The sequence below is a fragment of the Micrasema longulum genome, unplaced genomic scaffold (genome assembly GCF_059751315.1).
Source record: "Micrasema longulum isolate JH-2025_06_02 unplaced genomic scaffold, ASM5975131v1 h1tg001581l, whole genome shotgun sequence".
Classification (NCBI taxonomy): Eukaryota; Metazoa; Arthropoda; class Insecta; order Trichoptera; family Brachycentridae; genus Micrasema; species Micrasema longulum.
This window is the reverse complement of record NW_028278764.1, coordinates 127055-147100: the sequence shown is the minus strand read 5'-3', so window position 1 is coordinate 147100 and position 20046 is coordinate 127055. Positions and strand designations below refer to the sequence as shown.

Below are 20046 nucleotides of genomic sequence, written 5' to 3'. Positions count from 1 at the left end.
AAAAAATAAAATTTAGTACATCAATAATGCTATCGATTTTTTTAAAAAAACACCGTTATTTTCTACAAAAACAACTTTGTTTTTTTAAATCAACATTTTTTTTATAAATTAAAAAAAAAAAAAAACAATGCCTCCATTTGAATTAATTACATAACATACATATTTTATTATGTACTGAAGAATGTAATCCAAAGGAAAAAAAATATATATCAATAATATAATCCTGAGTTTCATATTACAAAATTTTTATTAAAAAGAAAAATATGAAAATGGCTAAATTTTACGTCAACTTAATTTGAAATTGAACAAAAGTAAATTTGTCTGTATTCAAATTGAAATGCATCATTTCGGTGGTCTGAATAAGTTTAAAATATTCTGCTAATATTGTTCATAATCATATTTCATATTAGAATTTTATATTACAGGCAGTTTTGTCACACTACGTTTAACTTTGAGAAGAATACAGAATAAGGTAACAGACGCAACAACCTCTGGCCACAACTGCCATTAAGTGGTGGCACTTTGGTTGGCTGTGCCACATACTGCGGATGCCTCCGGAAAGCCTGAACTGTCATCTAAGGTACCAGGTATTGAGTTATCTAGTCCTAAGCGTCCGTGAGCTGATGAGGGATGGTGACAGAAAAGCCAGCAGTTTATGGAAGCGATATGCTCTACATTAGCGGATATGGGTAGAAAAATTCCACTCAATTCGAGTAGAATAAGCGAATACAATACAAATAATATTTGAAATATCTCGAATTTCCGAGATAAATAATTTAACTAAACATTTATTTTGTAAAAAACAATAACTAAACTAAATTTAATATGCTGATCGGTTTCAGAACACGACTGTTTCTTTGCAAAAGTATAAAATTAAATAATAACAGGTGTTGCCGAGCACTTGGTTAGACGGCCAACTGTGAAACTGGCATCGTGGGTTAAATTCTCGCCAATTGCAAGAAAACAAATCCAGAAAAGACTTTTTGAATGTCTTTTCTTTGAGCATGCAGCAAAAAGATGTTAATTGCTCTTAAGAAAAACTAAGACCATTATTTTAAAAACTTTCCTCAGACTGGTCACTGCATACGGTGGCGAATGTTGGGTTATGACCAAAAGAGAAGAAAGTATAATAAAAGTATTTGCAAGAAGATATTTGGTGCTTTAAACCGAAATGGAGTGTGAAGTAGACAGTTAAATCAAGAATTAGAGGCATTTTATGGCAAACCCAACATTGCACGATTCATAAAAATTATGGGGAAATTGATACAAAAAATGTTTTCTTGCGCGCGGTAAAAATTAGAGCATTGAATTGTTCGGGAAAATTTCTTGAAAATGTACGAATAAAATCGTAAAAAATATTTTAACAAAAACAAACTACTTTGAACGACGTCACTAGTTCATATGAGCCAACCGATGATAAGAGGGTTGTGAAAGATTTCCGGTTTACGGTAATCCAACGGAGCAATCGGCAGAAATGACCGAGAAGAAGCGGAAGAGAACTCGGGGTGTCACACGAACTTCCTCATTGGTGTTCTTTCGGAACTTCCTTCCATACCCACTTTTTTTCACCAGTTGGCGAGCCTCTAAAGTAAGGCTTAGCGGATTATTTCTTAACAAAAATGTATTTTTAAGCCTGGTCAGCATATTAAATTTATATTTGTGATTTTACACAAAATAATTACATAGTTTAATTATTTGGATTGCTGTATACTTAACAATATTCAAATAGTATTTAAAGTACGGCTAGACAAGTGTACCTGTTGGCATGCAGTAGACATTTTAATTATTAGAAATTTTGTTGCCAATGTTCCCAGTTCAGATTCGACACAAACCATATATTTCGTGTATAATATACGCTAGTCTAAAATATGATTTTAAAATGTGATAAATCGTATTTGAAATAATTCATGCGTTTTGCCATTTGTAAACATATTATTAGGAATTATTTTCCTAGTGGAAAGAACACATAACACATAACACAATCTGTCTTAAGATATAGTAAATGAAGGTTATGTGATGTGAATTATTAGGATTGAACAGATCGCACCCTGTATTCTATTAGTGTGAAAAAATAATTTGAGTATTTTTATACAAATAAGATAAAAATGGAAATAATACAAGATGGCTGTTACTATAGATGATTGTCGATTATAATCAGATAATATGTAATATAATATTCTATATTAATTATTACTAAGTCAGTTGGGTAAAACTATAACTATTACACTGGGATAAAATCGTCTCGATTAAACTAGTTGAAAAGACAAACAAATATTAATTTATAGTGAGTAAGATTGTTTTTCAAATCTTCAGAGTTGATCTCGGCTTCGATAATGGAAATTCATTCAATGAGATCAGTAATGTTTTAAAATAATTTTTCAAATTCCAGAATCGCACGTAGAAAAATAAAATTTATTGTTTGATCTTAATTTGGTATTTGATCCGGGAAAAAAGATAATTCAATCGACAAATATGAAACATTTAGGAAAATTAATTAACATTAAGATTTAATAAAAATGAGAATCAAAGTTCCTTAATTATTATATTACATAACTATCAGAGTTAGATAATTTCTAGTTTGTTTTTGCATAACCGAAAGCCACCAACGACGCCTCGCATCACAGTTATTAGCACCTTTATATATTTGTTCAGAACTCTTTCCTTCTGCCAGCGTTCTCGTTACGCGTAATATACAATATACAATATACAATACACAATACACATGTATACAGATTCTCAATGTACATAATTACACTTATCCTGAAGATTCTACTTTCCCGACACGAACGGAGGGGCAGTGCACTAACTACGCGGCCGGGTGTCCCCTCAACAGATGGGGGGTATTCTCACCGTGTCCGTGTTAACTTTCGATTTCTTCTTGAAGAACGACAGCGCCGACTGAGATTTAGGAACCGATTCCGAAGAAGGTTCCGGCGGTCCTAGAACCCCGTCAACGCTGTTGGTCTTTTTGGCGGTGGAAGGTTTCGATTTGGTAGGGATGGATTTTCTCTGGCTGCTCTTTCTGGAGAAGAATCCGGAGTCTTCTTTCGCCTTTCCCCTTTTCTTCAAGGAGCCGCTGTCTTCCTCCGCGTCCCTGCAACCGGTGCCGGGGGTGTTCGCATCGCCATCGTTCCGCGTTTTGGATTCACTTTCTTCTGCGTCGCATTCGCACTCATCAGTGTTTGATTTCCTTAAATAACTTTCGATATCACTACTTTCACTCGCGATTAAATCACCATTGTTTCGAGATCTAAGCTCCTGAGACGCTGCGACATCACCCGAACTACCGAACCTGTCCAGGGTGTTGATTCCTAAGCGTTCTTCGATCACGTCGCCGTCTTCAATTATCCGGAGGGGAGAATTACAAGGGGTCAAGTCTTCACTGCCTGCGGGGCTCTTGGACTGATACTGTTCCATGCACTTGTGTTCCCTGGCTAATTCGTCCACGCCCCTTTCTAATTTGGCTTTGTCTTGGAATTTTTGTTTGAAGGGTTCCTTGGGAGGGTAATCCGGTCTCGCGGGTGAGGAGTAGTGAGCCCTCATGGGAACGGGCGGCGGGGTGTCTTCGGTGGGCAGTTCGGCCTTCCGTTTGGCTGCGCTCGTGAAATTGGACATCAGCTCGTATTCCCGGCAATAGTATTGAGATTTTTCCGTGATTTCTTCCGGGGTCAACTCCTTGTGGCGCGAGGAGCCAGGTTTGTGGGTCGGGGATAAGGGTAAGCACGGTTTGGATTTGCCTTCCTTGTCGGGTACTTTCGGTCGGACTTCTACATACTCGCAGATCGGTTTCTGGGCGACGGGAGGGGGGGATATCCTTTCTACAGGGGTTTTTGTTTCCTCTGAGTTGGAGGGTTCCTGTACGACGCAGCTCATTTTCAAGTAGCCGCTGTTGGCATTGGGTTGGCGGGGGGCAGGCTTGTCGGGCAGCAGCAGAAGGGGCTTGGCGTGCGGGAGCTTGGGGGAGGAGGGGAGGTTGCAGTAGCGCGGGGAGGGGTGGAGGGTGGGGGTGGTGGCGCTGTGGAACATGCGGTAGGGGGATACGGCCCCCCCGAACATGGCGTTGGAGCGCTCCCGGAGGTTGAGGTAATTGTCGTCTCCTATTGGAGCTTGCCTGAAACGAAACGAGACAATATTTAGCACACGAGTAATAATAGTTGAAATACGCCGCATCTACACATCTTGAGGGTCAGATATTAGAACCTCACTTTGCATCATTCCTACAGAAGCAATATTACTGATGATTGAACTATTGATTCTATACGGATAGTTAGTTCAATTTCAAAGACAATATTTTTAAATCCCTTGAGCAATAAATGCAAGAACTTAATAAAACACGCAAAAATGCCTTTTCTGTCATGCTCTGTGCGCCTGTTTCAGACATTTTATTAAAAAAATATATTATAATCTGAGGTAAAATCACTTCAAAAAATACAGTACATGCATTAAAATCTTTTCAAAAAATACTCTACATGCATTAAAATCACTTCAAAAAATACTCTACATGCATTAAAATCACTTCAAAAAATACTCTACATGCATTAAAATCACTTCAAAGTACAGTAAAAGTCCGTTAATTAGAACAACGATAATTTTTAATTTGTGTTTATGCAATTCTCTTAAATGAATTTTTATAGTTAATTCTACTGTCAATTTGTAAAAACATGTTTTTCGTAAAGTTTTTAGAAGAAAAGTTTTAACGAAATCTAATGATTAGAAATTTTATTTCAACTAAAAAATGCAGTGCGCGACATGTGCGGACATGTCCGAACATGAAAAATGATATTATTTGAAACCTGTGAGTAATATTTTATTTCCATATACAGTAAAACCTCGTTTTTACGTGCCTCGATTTTACGTTTTCCTGCTTTTTCACCGAAATATTTTGGTTCCATTTTTTCCCATACATTCTCATTAAATTTTCCCCCCAATTAACGTTTTTTACGTTTTTCATAACCCCCGTTTTACGTCGAATTTTTTTTTTTTAACTCATTCGATCTGTCAAAAGACGAGCCGCGCGCCGCCGCGTAAATGGAGAATAAAATCGAGGTAAATAAAAAAATGTGTAAATTATTGTCTCAAACTAAATTCAAAGTAGGTGCAGTGTAATAGATCATTTTGTTTAGGTGTCTAATTTCGTCATTTTACTAAATAGGGACATGCAGTTGATGTGTGTTTGGGAAGAATAAAGTCTTTACATCGATAAATTACCGTGCAAAAAGTTTAAGAAATTGGCAATACAAATATTATTTGACGTTATACACACATAATATGAAAAGGAGATAGTTTAAACAGTTATCATAAAAGTGTGAAACAGTCCGCGATGTAAATGACAGTTGAAATTTTGTGGTGACATATAAATAAAATTTCCCTATATTTAGGGAAAAAATCGTTGTATGCATTTTATGCAAATTCAAATTTTTATTCTCGTGTTTTTAAGGTGGTCAATATGAATAATCACCAATCATGACAGTTCTTACAATTTTTCTGCGGTATATTTAGTATAGTCTTGTACAATAATTATATTTTAATGAAATTTAATTTTTTCCATACATTTTTCATTTGCTCACTTTAAAGTTTTCCTCGCTTTTACACTTTTTTTTATTGCTCCCTTGAAAAATGCAAAACAGAGGTTTTACCGAAGTATTAGAAATATTAATGTCCTTACTTGCTGCCGAGCTTAGTCTCCCGGTCCTCATTGCGCTGAGAGGCTCGGTGTTCCCCTTCCAGGGAGTACGTCACCTCCTTTATCTCCATCAGGGTCTTCAAGTACAGGGGCAGGTCGTCAGGCGCTACACCGGAGATCAGCGGATTTTCTCCTGACAAATGCAACATTTATTATAAATAAATTATCGGAGCTAGCCAGAGAGTATCTTCGTAATATTTTAAATGAAGTTAAAACCATGTTGTGGTACCTTTCTTAAATTATATTTTATTTGTTTGTTTAAAGCAATTATTGAAATAAATACAGTCTTTATATGAGTACTAATGTACCTAAGTTTAATCTAAATTTCAAGAAGCGTAATCTGCCGGTCAAAAGGTAATTATGTTTTAGTTACATAAAACTACATTTTTTATCAAAAATAACATAGAAAATTATTGTTTTTACATAATGTTCATTCACTTAATTTGTTAGACAGTGTGATTTTAAAAAAACGGCGTTATAAAATGATTTTCTTACTTTTTATCAGACTACGGCTGAATACTTTCAATTCCCACTTTTGGGAGGAATTGTTACCTGTTCGTGGTTTGATCAGCATTTTCTCAATGTCTCCAATCAAAGAAAGGAAGAGGCAGTGGATCCTCTGCAGATCTCTGGACGGGTGGTCCAACCGGAGTCGGAACTCTGGGGGTGGGGATCTAGCGGCCACTGTGCACCCTACCGCCTCGGATTTGCTTCCGGAACAGCTGGAATAAAATCAAAACATTTGATTAAAATTCTCATAAATAAAGGAGAAAATAATATTGCAGTTACCTGCTGATATTTCTTGGTGGGATTGCATTATAATGATGAATGTGTTTGGTTTTGATCACATTATATTTACACTTTTAGAAAGGTAAGTATTTTATTTATTAAACAAAATATATATTTACCAATTTTCTAAAAGCCCTAAATAATTTGGGCTACATCCACTTTATTATATTTTCTTCATTTAGTATTTAAAATAGAATAGTAAACGTACTGTAAAACGGAACCTCTTTTTACATGGGTTTGAACACAGAACAAAGATGAATAAGTTGAGATGATAAGTTGAACAGTAATTTAATAATGCGTAATAATATTATAGTAAAACCCCCAAATTACATTTTTTAAAAGACTGACAAAAAAATAATTAAATGCAGGGTAGGGAAGAAAAATAAATCAGCAAATTATTTTTTATTAAAAAATTTATGCAGCAATTTTGAACAATTTTACTATTGCAACTTTTTAAATTCATAAATAATAAATATGAAATTTTGAATTGAGTTGTGGTCCCGTGGGTAGTGTCTCGGACTCACGGCTCAGAGGTCCGTGGTTCGAATCCCACTCTATCCCAACTCGATTCCCATTTTCTAATAGTGAGTTATTTACAACTCGTTGAAAATGGCCCTCAAAATTAAATATTTGGGTAAATCATAAGAACGCAAATATTTATTTTTATCAAGAAAAAAAAAATATCTGTAAAACAAAAGTTACAACTAAAACACGAAAATGGCGGCAATAAATGTTCATAAAACACAATAAACTGCTTGCAAAATTACAATAAAAAAAAGAAAACACAAAAATGGAGGCAATAGTTTTGATTACCGATTTAACTTACCAACAATTGTCGGTATAATCATAGAGACTAACTTCGGGATTGCAATTTTTTCTGACCAACATGTTGATATAATGATAGACTAACTTCAGACTCTTTGAGTTGTCAAAAATGCGAAAATGGCGGCAACAAATTTTCGCTGTACACATGGAAGTTTACGCAAAATTTACAAAGAAGAAAAAATAAACAAATTTGAGATGAATAAGTCACTCAGATACCAAAATAATATCAAAATTCCACACAAGTAATGGTCAAAATAGTTTTGTTTTCACACAAATAAAAAATTACAATAATCTCCCCAATGAACTAAAAACTATTAAAACAAATATATCAGTTAATAATTTTTTTTTTTTTTTTTGAACCAGAGTAAAAACAGCTTACTATTTTAATTAGTATTACTGTATTATTATTTTCTGTTTTTCTTTTTATTTCATATTATGTATATTTGTATATATAACTTCAAATTACTAAATAAATAAAATAATCTAAGTCACTCTTCAGGCACAAGAGATAGTCTCTTTTTTGGAAAGTAATAGCTTTAACATAAAAAAATTGAAAAAAGTACAGTATCGTAAAAAAAAACATGAATCAATTATGTAATTATATTAATCAATAAAAAAAATTAACTGTCTTTAAAATTTCTATAAAAAAAGAAACTAACTTCAGACTCTCGAGCTGTCAGTTTTCAATGCGGATTGCAAATTTCTTCAACGTTAATTGCGGGAAAAAAACGTAAAACTCGGTTTTTAATGTACTAAAAAATTGTAAATTCAATGCGACTACAAAAATTATATGATTTTGCAGAAAAATGCAAATCGCGGGGACGTAATTTTGGGGTTTCACGGTAAAATTATACTTTTCATTTTTGGCATTTCTAACATCGCCCATCTCAGTATTTTGTTTTCATCTATTGGAATTTGACGACACATCAAACAAGTTTTGAAAAATTTTCAATGTAAAACTGGGGGTTATAAAAAACGTTGACTGGGGGAATATTTGAATGATGATGCTAGTAAAGCTACACGGAACATTCTAATTATTATAATTGAAATCCAGTTCCACCAAGAAACGTCATTGGAGAAACTCAATCTATTTACTAAGCATGTTTCATAATTTATATTATAGATGCATTACCATGTCCAATGGCCGTGCGAGTATGTTCCCGGGTGGTACCGCTGCGGAAGGGGCTGGTGACCCTCACACAGCTTCCCCAGCAAGTCCAGCCACTCTTTCCTCTCCACGCAGTTGCTGGCCTGGATGTACAGCACTCTGTCGCCATACTCTGGAACCATTATGCACATTGGAGAGTGACAGAAGTAGCTGTTTACACGGTGCTAGTAACTGGAGCACAAGTCGAGTTACTTGACCCTTTCATCGATTGCCGAGGATATAAAAAATATTTCGTATTCCGTATGAAGTTGTTAGAAAAAGAAGAAAAATATGGTATTTTAAAAATCTTTTATAATATTTCGGAAATAATTTAATGGTAATTTTTATTGAACATTGATTTCAAAATTGATTATAAAACATAATATATGTTATTATCTTATCAAATGAGTTGAATTTTAGACATACATTTTTTTTAAAAAATTTATTTCTTAAGTTAGCTTACGAGGTGTGTAGAGAAAATAACGGAATTTTTTTATTTAGCGGGTTGGAGAGTTCGACTGTCAAATTTTGCTGTGTTGACAAATTTTTATTATGTCGGTATACATGCCCCTGAAGAATGCTAAAATTTCCAGCTGTATTCGTTGTTTACTTTGTCTGTGACCGCCGCTAAAGTCAGATGTGTTCGGCGTGCTCGGCGATTTTCGTCTTGGCTAACCAGAATGTCTCCACTGGGACGATTGAGCCTTAGTTTCAACGTCATATCCGTAAACCCGTAATTCGTCACCTGTTATAACACGTTTCAATAATTCTGCATCGTCGTTGACTTCATTTAGTGATACCTGAACGAGTTCCAGACGCCGCTGTTTTATTTTAATTAAAAAAATTTTCGAACAAATTTTGCTGCCTCGCGTTTCATACCAAAACATTGAACCAATCGATATGCCAACATCATCAGCAACTTCTCTGATAGTGATTCGGCGATCGTTCATAACCATTTAACTTTTTCCACATTTTCATCAGTTGTTGATGTGCTGGGGCGTCCGGGCCGCTCTACATATTCAATGTCTTCACGGACATCTTGGAAACACTTATACCACTCGTAAACTCTTGCTTCACTCATAGCAGACTCACCATAGGCCTTTGTTAACATTTCACACACTTTGTTACACCTAATTTAATTTTTTACACAAAATTTCATATAAATTCTTTGAGCTGAAAATTTTAGCATACTTCAGGGGCAAATGTACCAACATAATAAAAAAAAAAATGACAACCGGACTCTCCAAACCCACGAAACCAAAAAAATCCTGTCATTTTCTGAACACACCTCGTACATAGTATATGATACTATATTTATATGAACTAATATTTACATTTACTATTCTTACGTATAAATTTACATCATTTTACAGTAACAAAACAAACAAAAGATTTCTTTTTAAATTCATTCAAACTCTTTTTATTCTTCATACATTCATGCATCTCTTCAATTACATATTACAATTTTGGGATTCCGTTTTTTTTTTTTTTAAATGGCAGCCACATTCTATCATTATTTTTAGTAATACAGTTATGAAAATTTTTATTAAATTTATTTGGGCATTAGATTGTTCAAAATTTTTAATATTATAATATATATTATATCGGTCTCTTTTTTATCGCATTCCTCTCTCTCATTTTTTATATTTAATTATACCTACTTTTCTTAAGCACTATTTTTATGGCTCTATTTTAAAGTATTTCCAATTTATTTAAATTTCCGTATAAATTCAAAAAAAAGGGGAAATAGAAATTTACCTGAAACAAACAAACAAGAAGCCAGCTGTCAGACTAAAAAACAAACTGTTCTCGGTAATGCCAACTTCCAGCATACGCAGAGAAAAAAAGGGAAGAGTTGAGGGAATGCGGATGTTTAAACATGTTTAAGCATAAAGACTTCCATATTGAAAATGTTTTCCGTCTCTGTTGCAATAAATTTAAAATCAGCTGGAGTTTGTGATGTTCCTCACCTATTTGGAACATGTTGGTCATCTTGAGGTTGTGTATCTCGGGCGCAACTTGCGCGGACACAATTTCGGCCAGCGGGATGGAGCACAGCGGCAACTTGCCCTTGGCCTTGGAGTAGCTGAGTTCGCAGCTCGTGAGGCGGAAGTGGCGCTGTTTGAGATTGGCGCGACCGAAGCGCTTGCGGTTCTGGGCCTTCTTTATCATGGTCCTGAAAAATCACAAAAATTAATTATGCAAATAATATTTGTACGTTTAGTTTATGTACAATTACTTAAATAAATTTTCAGACCGATTTCAGAACAGAAGATTTCATTATGTCATTTTTAGGAAGTAGATCCCTAAAACACCTACATGTCGTCGCCTTAATTTGAAAACAAAGGTGATTTTTTTTTTGTATCTGTTTTACGATTACGATTGAATATTTTTCACCGTACAAAATACAATCTATCTCTGTCATTTGAACGCAGAAATTGGTGACAGAAAAGAGATCAAACACATTTTTCGAATAACGTGTATCTCAAAGATGTATATTCCTTAGTACAGAAGTTCTAATAAATAATTCACTAGAGAAGCCTTTTAGATCTATTGCATAGAACAAAAGCGTTCCAAATTTTGGTTTTAAACTAAAGTTTAACAACAAACGTGTAAGGGAAGGTTTTTGTTTGCGCTTGCAATTCTTGACACGAGTACCAATTGCCCGTTGTATTGCTGTAATCTGTAGTTAATTTCGTAGTTAATAATCATAGAACTGTTTTTTTTCCGTATGGGTGAAAGTTTCATACAAAATTACTAATTTATGAAGTTTTTTTTGTCTCCTGTAAAGTTATCATTTAGTGACTTATGTTGTACTCAAATTAAGGCGACGATGTGTTAACATTTAGTGTTTTACGTCCAGGCTACAGATTTGCAGAAAAAGAATAAGGAGTTATTTCTGAAGTAAATGAAAAATATAAAAATATTTAAACAATTCTATTTAGAAAACAGAACATTTTTATATTCACAGGAATTGAATTTAAAAAAAAAACAAGATACATTTAAAAAATTAAATATTCTTTATCCTCTCTTGAACAATTTTCTTTGTCCCTGATAGATTTTCAAATTTCCCTCAATTAAAAAAACACATTTTGCTGTAGATACGTGTTTTTTTTTTTTGTTTACAATTTATTACAGAAGATTTTCAAATAATTCTGATGTCATTTTAATAAATGAAATGCAAGAACTTACCCATTTCTATATCACAGAAGGCAAGAAAGATACAAAATATAATATTATTAGAATGAAACAATAAGCATAAAACAAGAGTCTTCATTCCTTTAATGTTATGTATGAAAACATTTCTCCAGAATATCCATATTGATCTTTAAAATACAATTAATTTTTCTAAATCTATTTCATATATTTTTATCAGTATTGGTAGTAGGTGATATTTTCCTATTATGTATAAATTTTCAATTCAAAAACATAAGACTCAACTTAAATGGAATATTTCACATGAGAAAAGCATTAAAAAATAATGTTCCTTTGATCAATAATCAAACAACCTTTCAATGTAGCCCATTATACGATGTTCCATTGTAATGGTTACCCCAAACCAATTAAACTCAAGCTCCTCCTTCCATCCCCTATCCTTTTTTTCAACTATTTCTCAAACAAGATAAAATATTTTCATTATCTAATCAGAGCATGCTTGTCCTAATCAGTGCATGTGCTTATTAAAATGCATGTCGTGTTGGTTTTATATTTTTGTGCAACTATGGTGAAGGTGTGTGGTGGGTTTTGCACGTTTTTTTTATTTTTTATTTGAATTTTTTTGTTTTTTTACAATAAACATAAAAATAAAACAGAGTATTAAAAATAAAGCATAATTACCCTAAATCTTTTGTCTTTCGCTGTCCATTCATTCACTCTACATGTCCAAACCGATGCAGAACTACTTTCTTGAATTTGTTGATAGTACTTATCTCGGCCTCATAGAAATTATTACGGTTTTCACTCCCCTGTGCCGAGAACCCTCGGACATGTTTTTACACATTATTATAAGTGGAGAAAAGATTTAATAACTTACCCTTCTTTGAGAAGAACAGGAGTATCTTGTATCGTACTGTTCTGTGTCTCAGTACTGGAAGAAATAATCTCCAAGAATCGCTTGATGGCTTGTACCTGTAAAGCAACAAATATGTAAGCCGACAGAGAATAATTATTAAGAGGATGCGTGGTCTGACTTTGCTCCATACAAACGTATTCCTGTATTTTCTCCCCGGATGACACAAGAGGGATGATTTTTTTCCACACTATAGATAATATCTACCATTGGTGTGACCCGCCATTTTATAGAAGCTAATAAAAAAACCTAAAACCATTAAAACTGACTAGTTTTATCTGTCATTTTCGGACATACAGTATAAAAATTTGATAAGTATTTTTGAAAAAATAGAATAGTTTTGAGGTAGGGAAAGCGGGAATGCGAGACTACGATTTAGTCAATTTTAGCTAGGCATAATCAATCCGACGCGCAGTTATATTTTTCGCACAGATTCACCGGGGAGGCATCTGCAAGAAAATGGCAGAAAAACTATATTTAAATACCTATTCAACAAACCGCTCCTTCGTTTCATCGGGTTTCTGGCACAAGTTGGTAGCTACAATTTTTCAAAAAATGAGATGTCTTCGCAAATGGCATAAAATATTTTTTTATTTAAAAGTAAATAAAAATATTTCATGTTTTATAAATACAAAAAATAATATTTTCTAATATTATTTTTGCATTTTTATTTGAATCATTTTTATTGAATGAAGATCTCACAACTAGTAAGATGTAGTTACCTACTTGTGCCGGAAACCCAATGTTAACCCAAACCTGAAATATTATGTAATAATATGATAGTATCATTATCGTTTTACAACATATTACAAGGATGCCATCAGCCTCTAAAGCTCGTAACGGTGACTAGAGTGTGGTTTCTTAGGAAAACGGTATTATCAACACCATTTAACACCGTTTACCTCGGAAACCACTCTCTAGTCGACGTTACGACGGCTGTCCACTGCATCACCGTTCACTACGGCCGTTAAAATACGGGCACCGCTGTCCTAGGAAACCCTAGCTTAAGGGACATGAACCAAAATTTGGACATAGTAAAAATGTTTGTACACTTACATGTTTATCTGTACAGAAGCACTTGTAGAGAGCGCCCATGTACTCCTCCTTGCAAACTTGGGAGGTGACCAGGTTACCCAGGGACTGGATGGTCTTGGATATTAAAGTCAGGGTCCGAGATGTTTGAGGGTCCTGAAAGCAAGCCGGGGAGGCGATTACAATCGGAAGATACAGACGCCATATGTTCACATGGCATTTTAAGTGAAGATACATTCTCTTGAGTGATTATGAATAAACACAATAGAAAATTCATTTCAACAGAGAGGGAAAACATTTTTGAGAAGGGAATATGGAAGTCTAGGCATTTACAGGGCTTATGACCTGTCATTGGCTGGTTTAAGTGGCCACTTTACATTCACCATTCTGCCCATGTTTAAACATTCACATTTCCTCCTAACTCTTCCATCTGTTGACTTTTGTGAAGTAAAAGAGCTGAAAACTTTATCACGTGGGTGAGATTCTTTTCCCTCTCTGTTGAAATAAATTTTAATATGAATAACTCCCTAGGGAAGAAATCCAGCCAGTCTGCAAGCATTTGGACATACTCAAACATTGTTGAAACGCAATAGATCCTATATCTTCTAATTTCAATAGCTTCGGGCTTCAGTACATATGGTATACTTATCCATGCAAAAAAAATCAAAAACAAAAATCATGTTTAACCTTTCCCTTACTGTACTAAAAACTTCCGCGCGTTACGGTGCTGTGTAGTTACTACACATGCAAAAAATGAGAGATTTTAAATCGTAAAAGTGTAATATTTATCGGCAATTGCTTCAATTATTTATAGTTGATGTCAAAAGTGATGGTATTTTTAATCTAATCGCTAAAAACATGAAGAAAAAACATTAATTCATGCTCTCAGTGCGCGCAAAAGAACCGCCCCCAACGAAAGCCGGGCATCTACTAACGCATACTAACGCAGCTAACGGGCGTCAGGGACAAGTACAAGAAACTTTGCTGTTCTCGTGTGTGACGCATAAAAATTGTCTCTCTCGCTCCTAAATATATTCGTATTATCGAGAGTGAGACGTAAAGAGTGTGCGAGACAATTATATATTAGGATTACTCTTTTACTACGAACGCAACATGCGACACATTAGTAAACTTTCTTTAGTATTGGTGATATCTACGATTTTTGACAAAACGCTTTTTATGATCCCAACAAGCATTAATGATTTAATAAAAAAAACATTTTGACCGATACGTAAATGTATAACGAAGGAATACCGAAAATCTCGACCCATAATTTATTATATTTATGGAGATATTAAAGTTTTTAGATGCAATGTGTACCAGCCACATATCACCGGGAAGGGAGGGTTGAGCATGTACTTTTTGCTTTTATTGCTATTTGTTTGTATTTTAAATAAAAAACCATAAATAATTATTTTGATTTGACATTGAGCACGCAGCAAAATTTGACAATTAACTTATCAGTTAAGTAGTTACAGCGCATGCATCAGATCATTTGACAGTTGAGATTGTAGAGTTGATATGGAATTAACCATTTATATTTGAAAGCTCACTCTGGAATAATTGTGTTATCCTTACAATTTGCTCGGTGGTGAGGTCAAACAGCCTGGGGCCGAGGATGGCGGGCGCGAAGAAGCGCAGGAAGATGAACCCCGAGACGACGGAGTAGCGCACCTCGGCGTTGCGCGGGAAGCGCTGGGCGGCACATTGCCGCAGCGCGTCGAACAGCCGGCACATCACGTTCGGGCAGTGGATGAAGGACTGGGTAATGGCGTCGAAGATCTGAAACAACATTATTATTATAGAGAGATGTGTGCCATGCCTGCGCATCTGTAATGGGCTAGTACTGCCCCGCGATTGCCCCCTCCCCGCCACATTTTGGTGCTTCTTAAAATAAATAAATACAAAAATTTAAGAATTGGCAAATTGGGACAAAAATATATTTATCATTCATTTCAAAATCTATTGTACCTCATGTTATGTTCAGGATGGTTTATCAACGTGATTTTATATTATTGTATTTTATTTTACATACAGTTGAACTCAGTTACAACGATCACGGAAATAGCGAGATCTCGGATGTAACGAGGAAACATTCATCGACATTTGAGTTTACGGTTTTCTTCATACATTTTTTCCCTTTTATAACGAGCTACTTCTCGGACATACTCGGAATTTATGTATTTTTTCGTAAATACAAAGTTCACTACGATGATGGTAAAGGTGAAAGTGTACTTGGGTATTTGCATGTTGGCGTAGTGAGTGTCCTGACAAAGAGACTGGTATGTCTCGAAACCGGTAGACATAAAAAGTCGGCAAATGGCTAAATACAAATATTTACTAACAATCATTAAAATGAACATAAATAACATGTACACTTCTCATTGTAATATAGGTCCTGGACATACTCAAAAAAATTTGTGAAATATAAAATTTTAATTACCTTCTCCACATAATCCTTCAGGTTGGCAAGGTTAGCTTCCACCGCTCCCTGGACCCGGGTGGGGTCGATCTCACACGGTTTTTTCTCCAGGATGATGAGATCCAGGGTCGGGCGCAGGGTCTGCTGCAGGTAGCTGAGTCCCGTCAGCCGCATGGCCTCGTCCATCATCTTGGAGACTAGGGTATTTCCGCGGAAGATAGTCCCCGTTTCCCTGAGAAGCATACAGTTGGAATGAAGAAGGAACGACAAACCCACGGGAAGAACTTATATTTAGCGAATGTAATTTTTTTTTTCATCACAATCATTCCCTTTCCGCACCGAATGGTGCATAGGACACTGCGTTGGTACACCAATCGCAGTGTAACTTGGTAACTTGTTTAGGAAAAATATTTATGTCAAATTTAAAAAATTACACAATCTGCTTAGCTGTTAATAAATTGTATCTTCCTTAGGAGATTTATGCTTGTTGAGATTTGACTGAATATAGTGAAAAACAAATGATTCGGATTTAAGCAACTTCTTCCCAAGTTTTCTTGGAATGAAATTCCTCTAATGTCATTGTCGATTGTAGCCCTTGGGACTGTTGATCGCGATGAGGCAGAGAAAAAATAATAAGGTTACAAAAAGACAAAGACTCGCAAGAGTTTTTAGCTATCTAGTTGAGATGATCGAAATACGCTACATTTGATGTTCCAATGCAATGCCCTATGCACCACTGGGTGCAAAAATGGGAATGGTAATGACCATGAATTATATAGCATGCGCAACAAATTTATTTTTTTTAACCGGTGATGTGTAGCTAGTACACATTGCGTCTAATAACTATAATATCTTTATAAATATAATAAATATTGAGTTAAGATTTTCAGTATTCCTCCATTACACGTTTACATATTGACTGAAATAATTTGTTATTAAATAATAAGTACTTATTAGGCACAAAAAAGCATTTTATCGGAAATCGGGAATAAATTATACTCACAGTATACCAATGTTTCGCATTGTTGCGTATGAAGAAGAGTAAAGAATTTATGCCCGCTGCAGTCAGTCACGTAGTCCAGTACTAGCTACTTAGTAGCTCTCGGGAAGTTGGAGCGGGTGCACGCTTCGCCTGAGTTGTTAGCGATACCCAATGGTTTTGTCATGTTTCCAGCAGTTAGATTTGAAATATTATGAACTTTGAATTAAATTATGGCTAATTTAAGCCATTCCCTATAAATTTTCCATTTTTCCCTTTTTAAATCCCTTATTTTTTTAACGTGTAGTGACTACACAGCACCGTAACGCGCGGTTGTTTTTAGAACAGTAAGGGAAGGGTTAAATAAACGGGTGAAAAAGTTGAATAATAAACTTGACTGCTAATACAACCGGTATCCTAGTGACGTACCAGACTCCTCGGGGTCCGAGGTTCGAATCCTGGCAGTCTATTTAATTTTATAGAAGAACTCACGATAATGTGGAGAGCTCGGCATCAGCCAAAGCCCTGATGATGGGTACCAGCATATCCTCGTTGGTGAACAGCCGCACTAGAGGCTGAGCTGCGTCGGCCTTATTGGAGACCAGCTCCCCCAGTATATACACGGCCGATGTGGCGATGGGCTGTAATGCATACCATTGTGTGATTTGATTTATTTAGTACATCAATACATATACAATTTATATTTCTCGAGGTGTCTGGAAACCGAGGAACAGAATTTAAATATTTCTGAATCTACGTGAAGAAACATGCGATAAAACAATATTGTACAATAAACAATAAATAGTCCAGATCTTGTCTCGATGTCCCTTATGTTTGTCAATGCTTCTTTCTTTTTTCTTTAAATGTTTTAAACTACTCTTTTATTGTAATATTTAAACCTTATAAATTGTATACATGGACAATGTCCGTTAATAAATAAATAAATAAATAAGTACTGTTTTGAATGTTTTTACAAAGCCATGTTGTTTCTTTTGTTTTATCTCTTATATTTGTAATTTTTACTTTATTTCGAATGCATCTGTTTTGCCTTTATAAATGAACAATGGTTTGTCAAGTAATAACATTACATAAATAAATAAATAAGTCATTCTACACCCTGAGTAACATTCATCGTTCATGACAGCAACCATGTTGATTTTTGTGAAGCAAAAGAGCGGAAACGACACCTGGAAAAATTGAATATAGTTATAAAGAAAGCAGCCAGTCCACATTTTAAAAAAAAATAGATATTGGTGTTATCGAGTGCAGTAAGGTTAATTCTATGTTCTGCTTAAAACAGCCAGACCGCTTTCATACAAAAAACTGTAATAATCACCTTCTGAAAATAGTGTTCTTCGCAAAAACAGCATTTCTGAATTTGCAAAAAAACACCCACACCACTAGATAAATCTTATGGTATAGATGCTGATGGGAACATTGGTGCCTCCAGAAATCTACTTCTAAATATGTTTTTATAAATAATGTCACCTTATACATTCAACGTTTGAATGAGGTATTATTCAATATTATATCGGGCTGATTTCTGCGAAATGCATATTTCAGATTGCGTAGTCAGCCAGACTTTAAAAACCACCAAAATTCCTTTAATACATAGTAAAACTATTTTTTAAGTTATCATAACAAATTAATTAAGCGATTCTTTACAATAAAGTACCCTAATATTTATTTATTTGTGATTTTTACAGCTATTTACGTAAAAAAATAAGTAGAAATATATTAAAAATATTAAAGCCAATTAAAAAATTATTAAAATTATTATTTAATTAAATTATTAAAATCGGGTTGTGGTCCTGTGGCTAGTGTCTCGGACTCACGGACCGAAGGTCCGTGGTTCGAATCCCACTCTACCCCAACTCGATTCCATTTTCTAATAGTGAGTTATTTACAACTCGTTGAAAATAGCCCTCAAAATTAAATATTTGGGTAAATCATAAGAACGCAAATATTTCTTTTTTTATTAAAAAAAAAAAAAAAAAAATCCACTGTTAATCTAATAATTTATTTATTATATATATACGGCCTAAGCCAATTACAACAGTTACATGAAGAAACATAATTGCAAGAAACTGAACAAAAAGAACATAAAACTATTAAGCAAAGACAAACAAGGGCAAAACAATAATTATATACTATATATTCATAAAAACGAAAGACCTAAGACTTCGAGCTAAACCATGCCAATCCAACTTCATCCCACACTGTTTAGTCGCGAAGAGATCTACGAAAAGCCGGAATATCTATCCATATAATACATAATATATAAGAAAATCGTTTATAAAATTGTATGTGTGCGGCTTTTGTATTCATGTGTGTGTATATGAATGTGTGTGAATGAATGTGTGAGGATGTGTTTGTGTCGGTACGTAAATAAAAAAAGTAATTTAAAACGTGTATAGGAGAGAACTAGGTAAGAGGTTTGACTATAAATTAAATGATAATAAAAAAAAATAGTTTATACCTATTTTTGAAACCTTTTGAAAAATATTTTTCTTAAGTAATGTTATGTTTTGGTTGTATTTTTAAAATTATGTAGTAAGTGTCAAAACCTTATTCTGAATAATGCATTTTAATTTGAAATTTCATTGGTACATATTGAATGAATAATGTGCAACGAGTCCCATATAACATGGTAGGTAACCAACCACAAGATGCAGTGTATACGATGTATTGTCAACAGTAAACAAGGTAGGTATGACAGTGTGCGTGCGTTAGTGCAAATTGAACATACATATTATGTGCACCTACATATTAATATAAAAATGATTACATAATAAGCTCAAATTATGGCTAGTTGAAATTTTTTTTTTGTAATAATGATAGTTTTTAATGTTCAATACTGTAATGAAATATCATATAATATGTAATGTTTTTCAAGTAAAATTATTATTAATGTCGGTTAAGTATGAATAATCAAAGCAATTTATAAGAACCTGCTGACGAGGTGTATGTATACAACTCAGCAGGACTTAAATTTTTAGCCTATTGTGTAAATATTTGTGAAAAAAAAAAAAAAAAAACAGTTTTAGTAGGGCTGACTGTTTTCTGCAAAATGGACGTTTCAGGTTGTGTGGTCGGCCAG

The 20046-nt window shown here is 34.4% G+C and overlaps 1 protein-coding gene across 1 annotated transcript in view; it reads right to left on the bottom strand.

The window, feature by feature from the left end:
- Window positions 1-2696: 2696 nt before the first annotated feature.
- Window positions 2697-20046, bottom strand: part of RasGAP1 (Ras GTPase activating protein 1) — an 89550-nt gene continuing 72200 nt past the window's right edge. Inside the window, exons 6-15 of the mRNA XM_088236600.1 lie at window positions 17439-17587; window positions 15989-16199; window positions 15124-15327; window positions 13570-13701; window positions 12478-12572; window positions 10415-10620; window positions 8430-8577; window positions 6236-6405; window positions 5666-5816; window positions 2697-4111 (exon numbers count right to left, since the gene is read on the bottom strand). Coding sequence (XP_088092726.1) covers window positions 2827-4111; window positions 5666-5816; window positions 6236-6405; window positions 8430-8577; window positions 10415-10620; window positions 12478-12572; window positions 13570-13701; window positions 15124-15327; window positions 15989-16199; window positions 17439-17587 — 2751 coding nt within the window. The 3' untranslated portion in view covers window positions 2697-2826. The remainder of the gene's footprint in view (window positions 4112-5665; window positions 5817-6235; window positions 6406-8429; window positions 8578-10414; window positions 10621-12477; window positions 12573-13569; window positions 13702-15123; window positions 15328-15988; window positions 16200-17438; window positions 17588-20046) is intronic.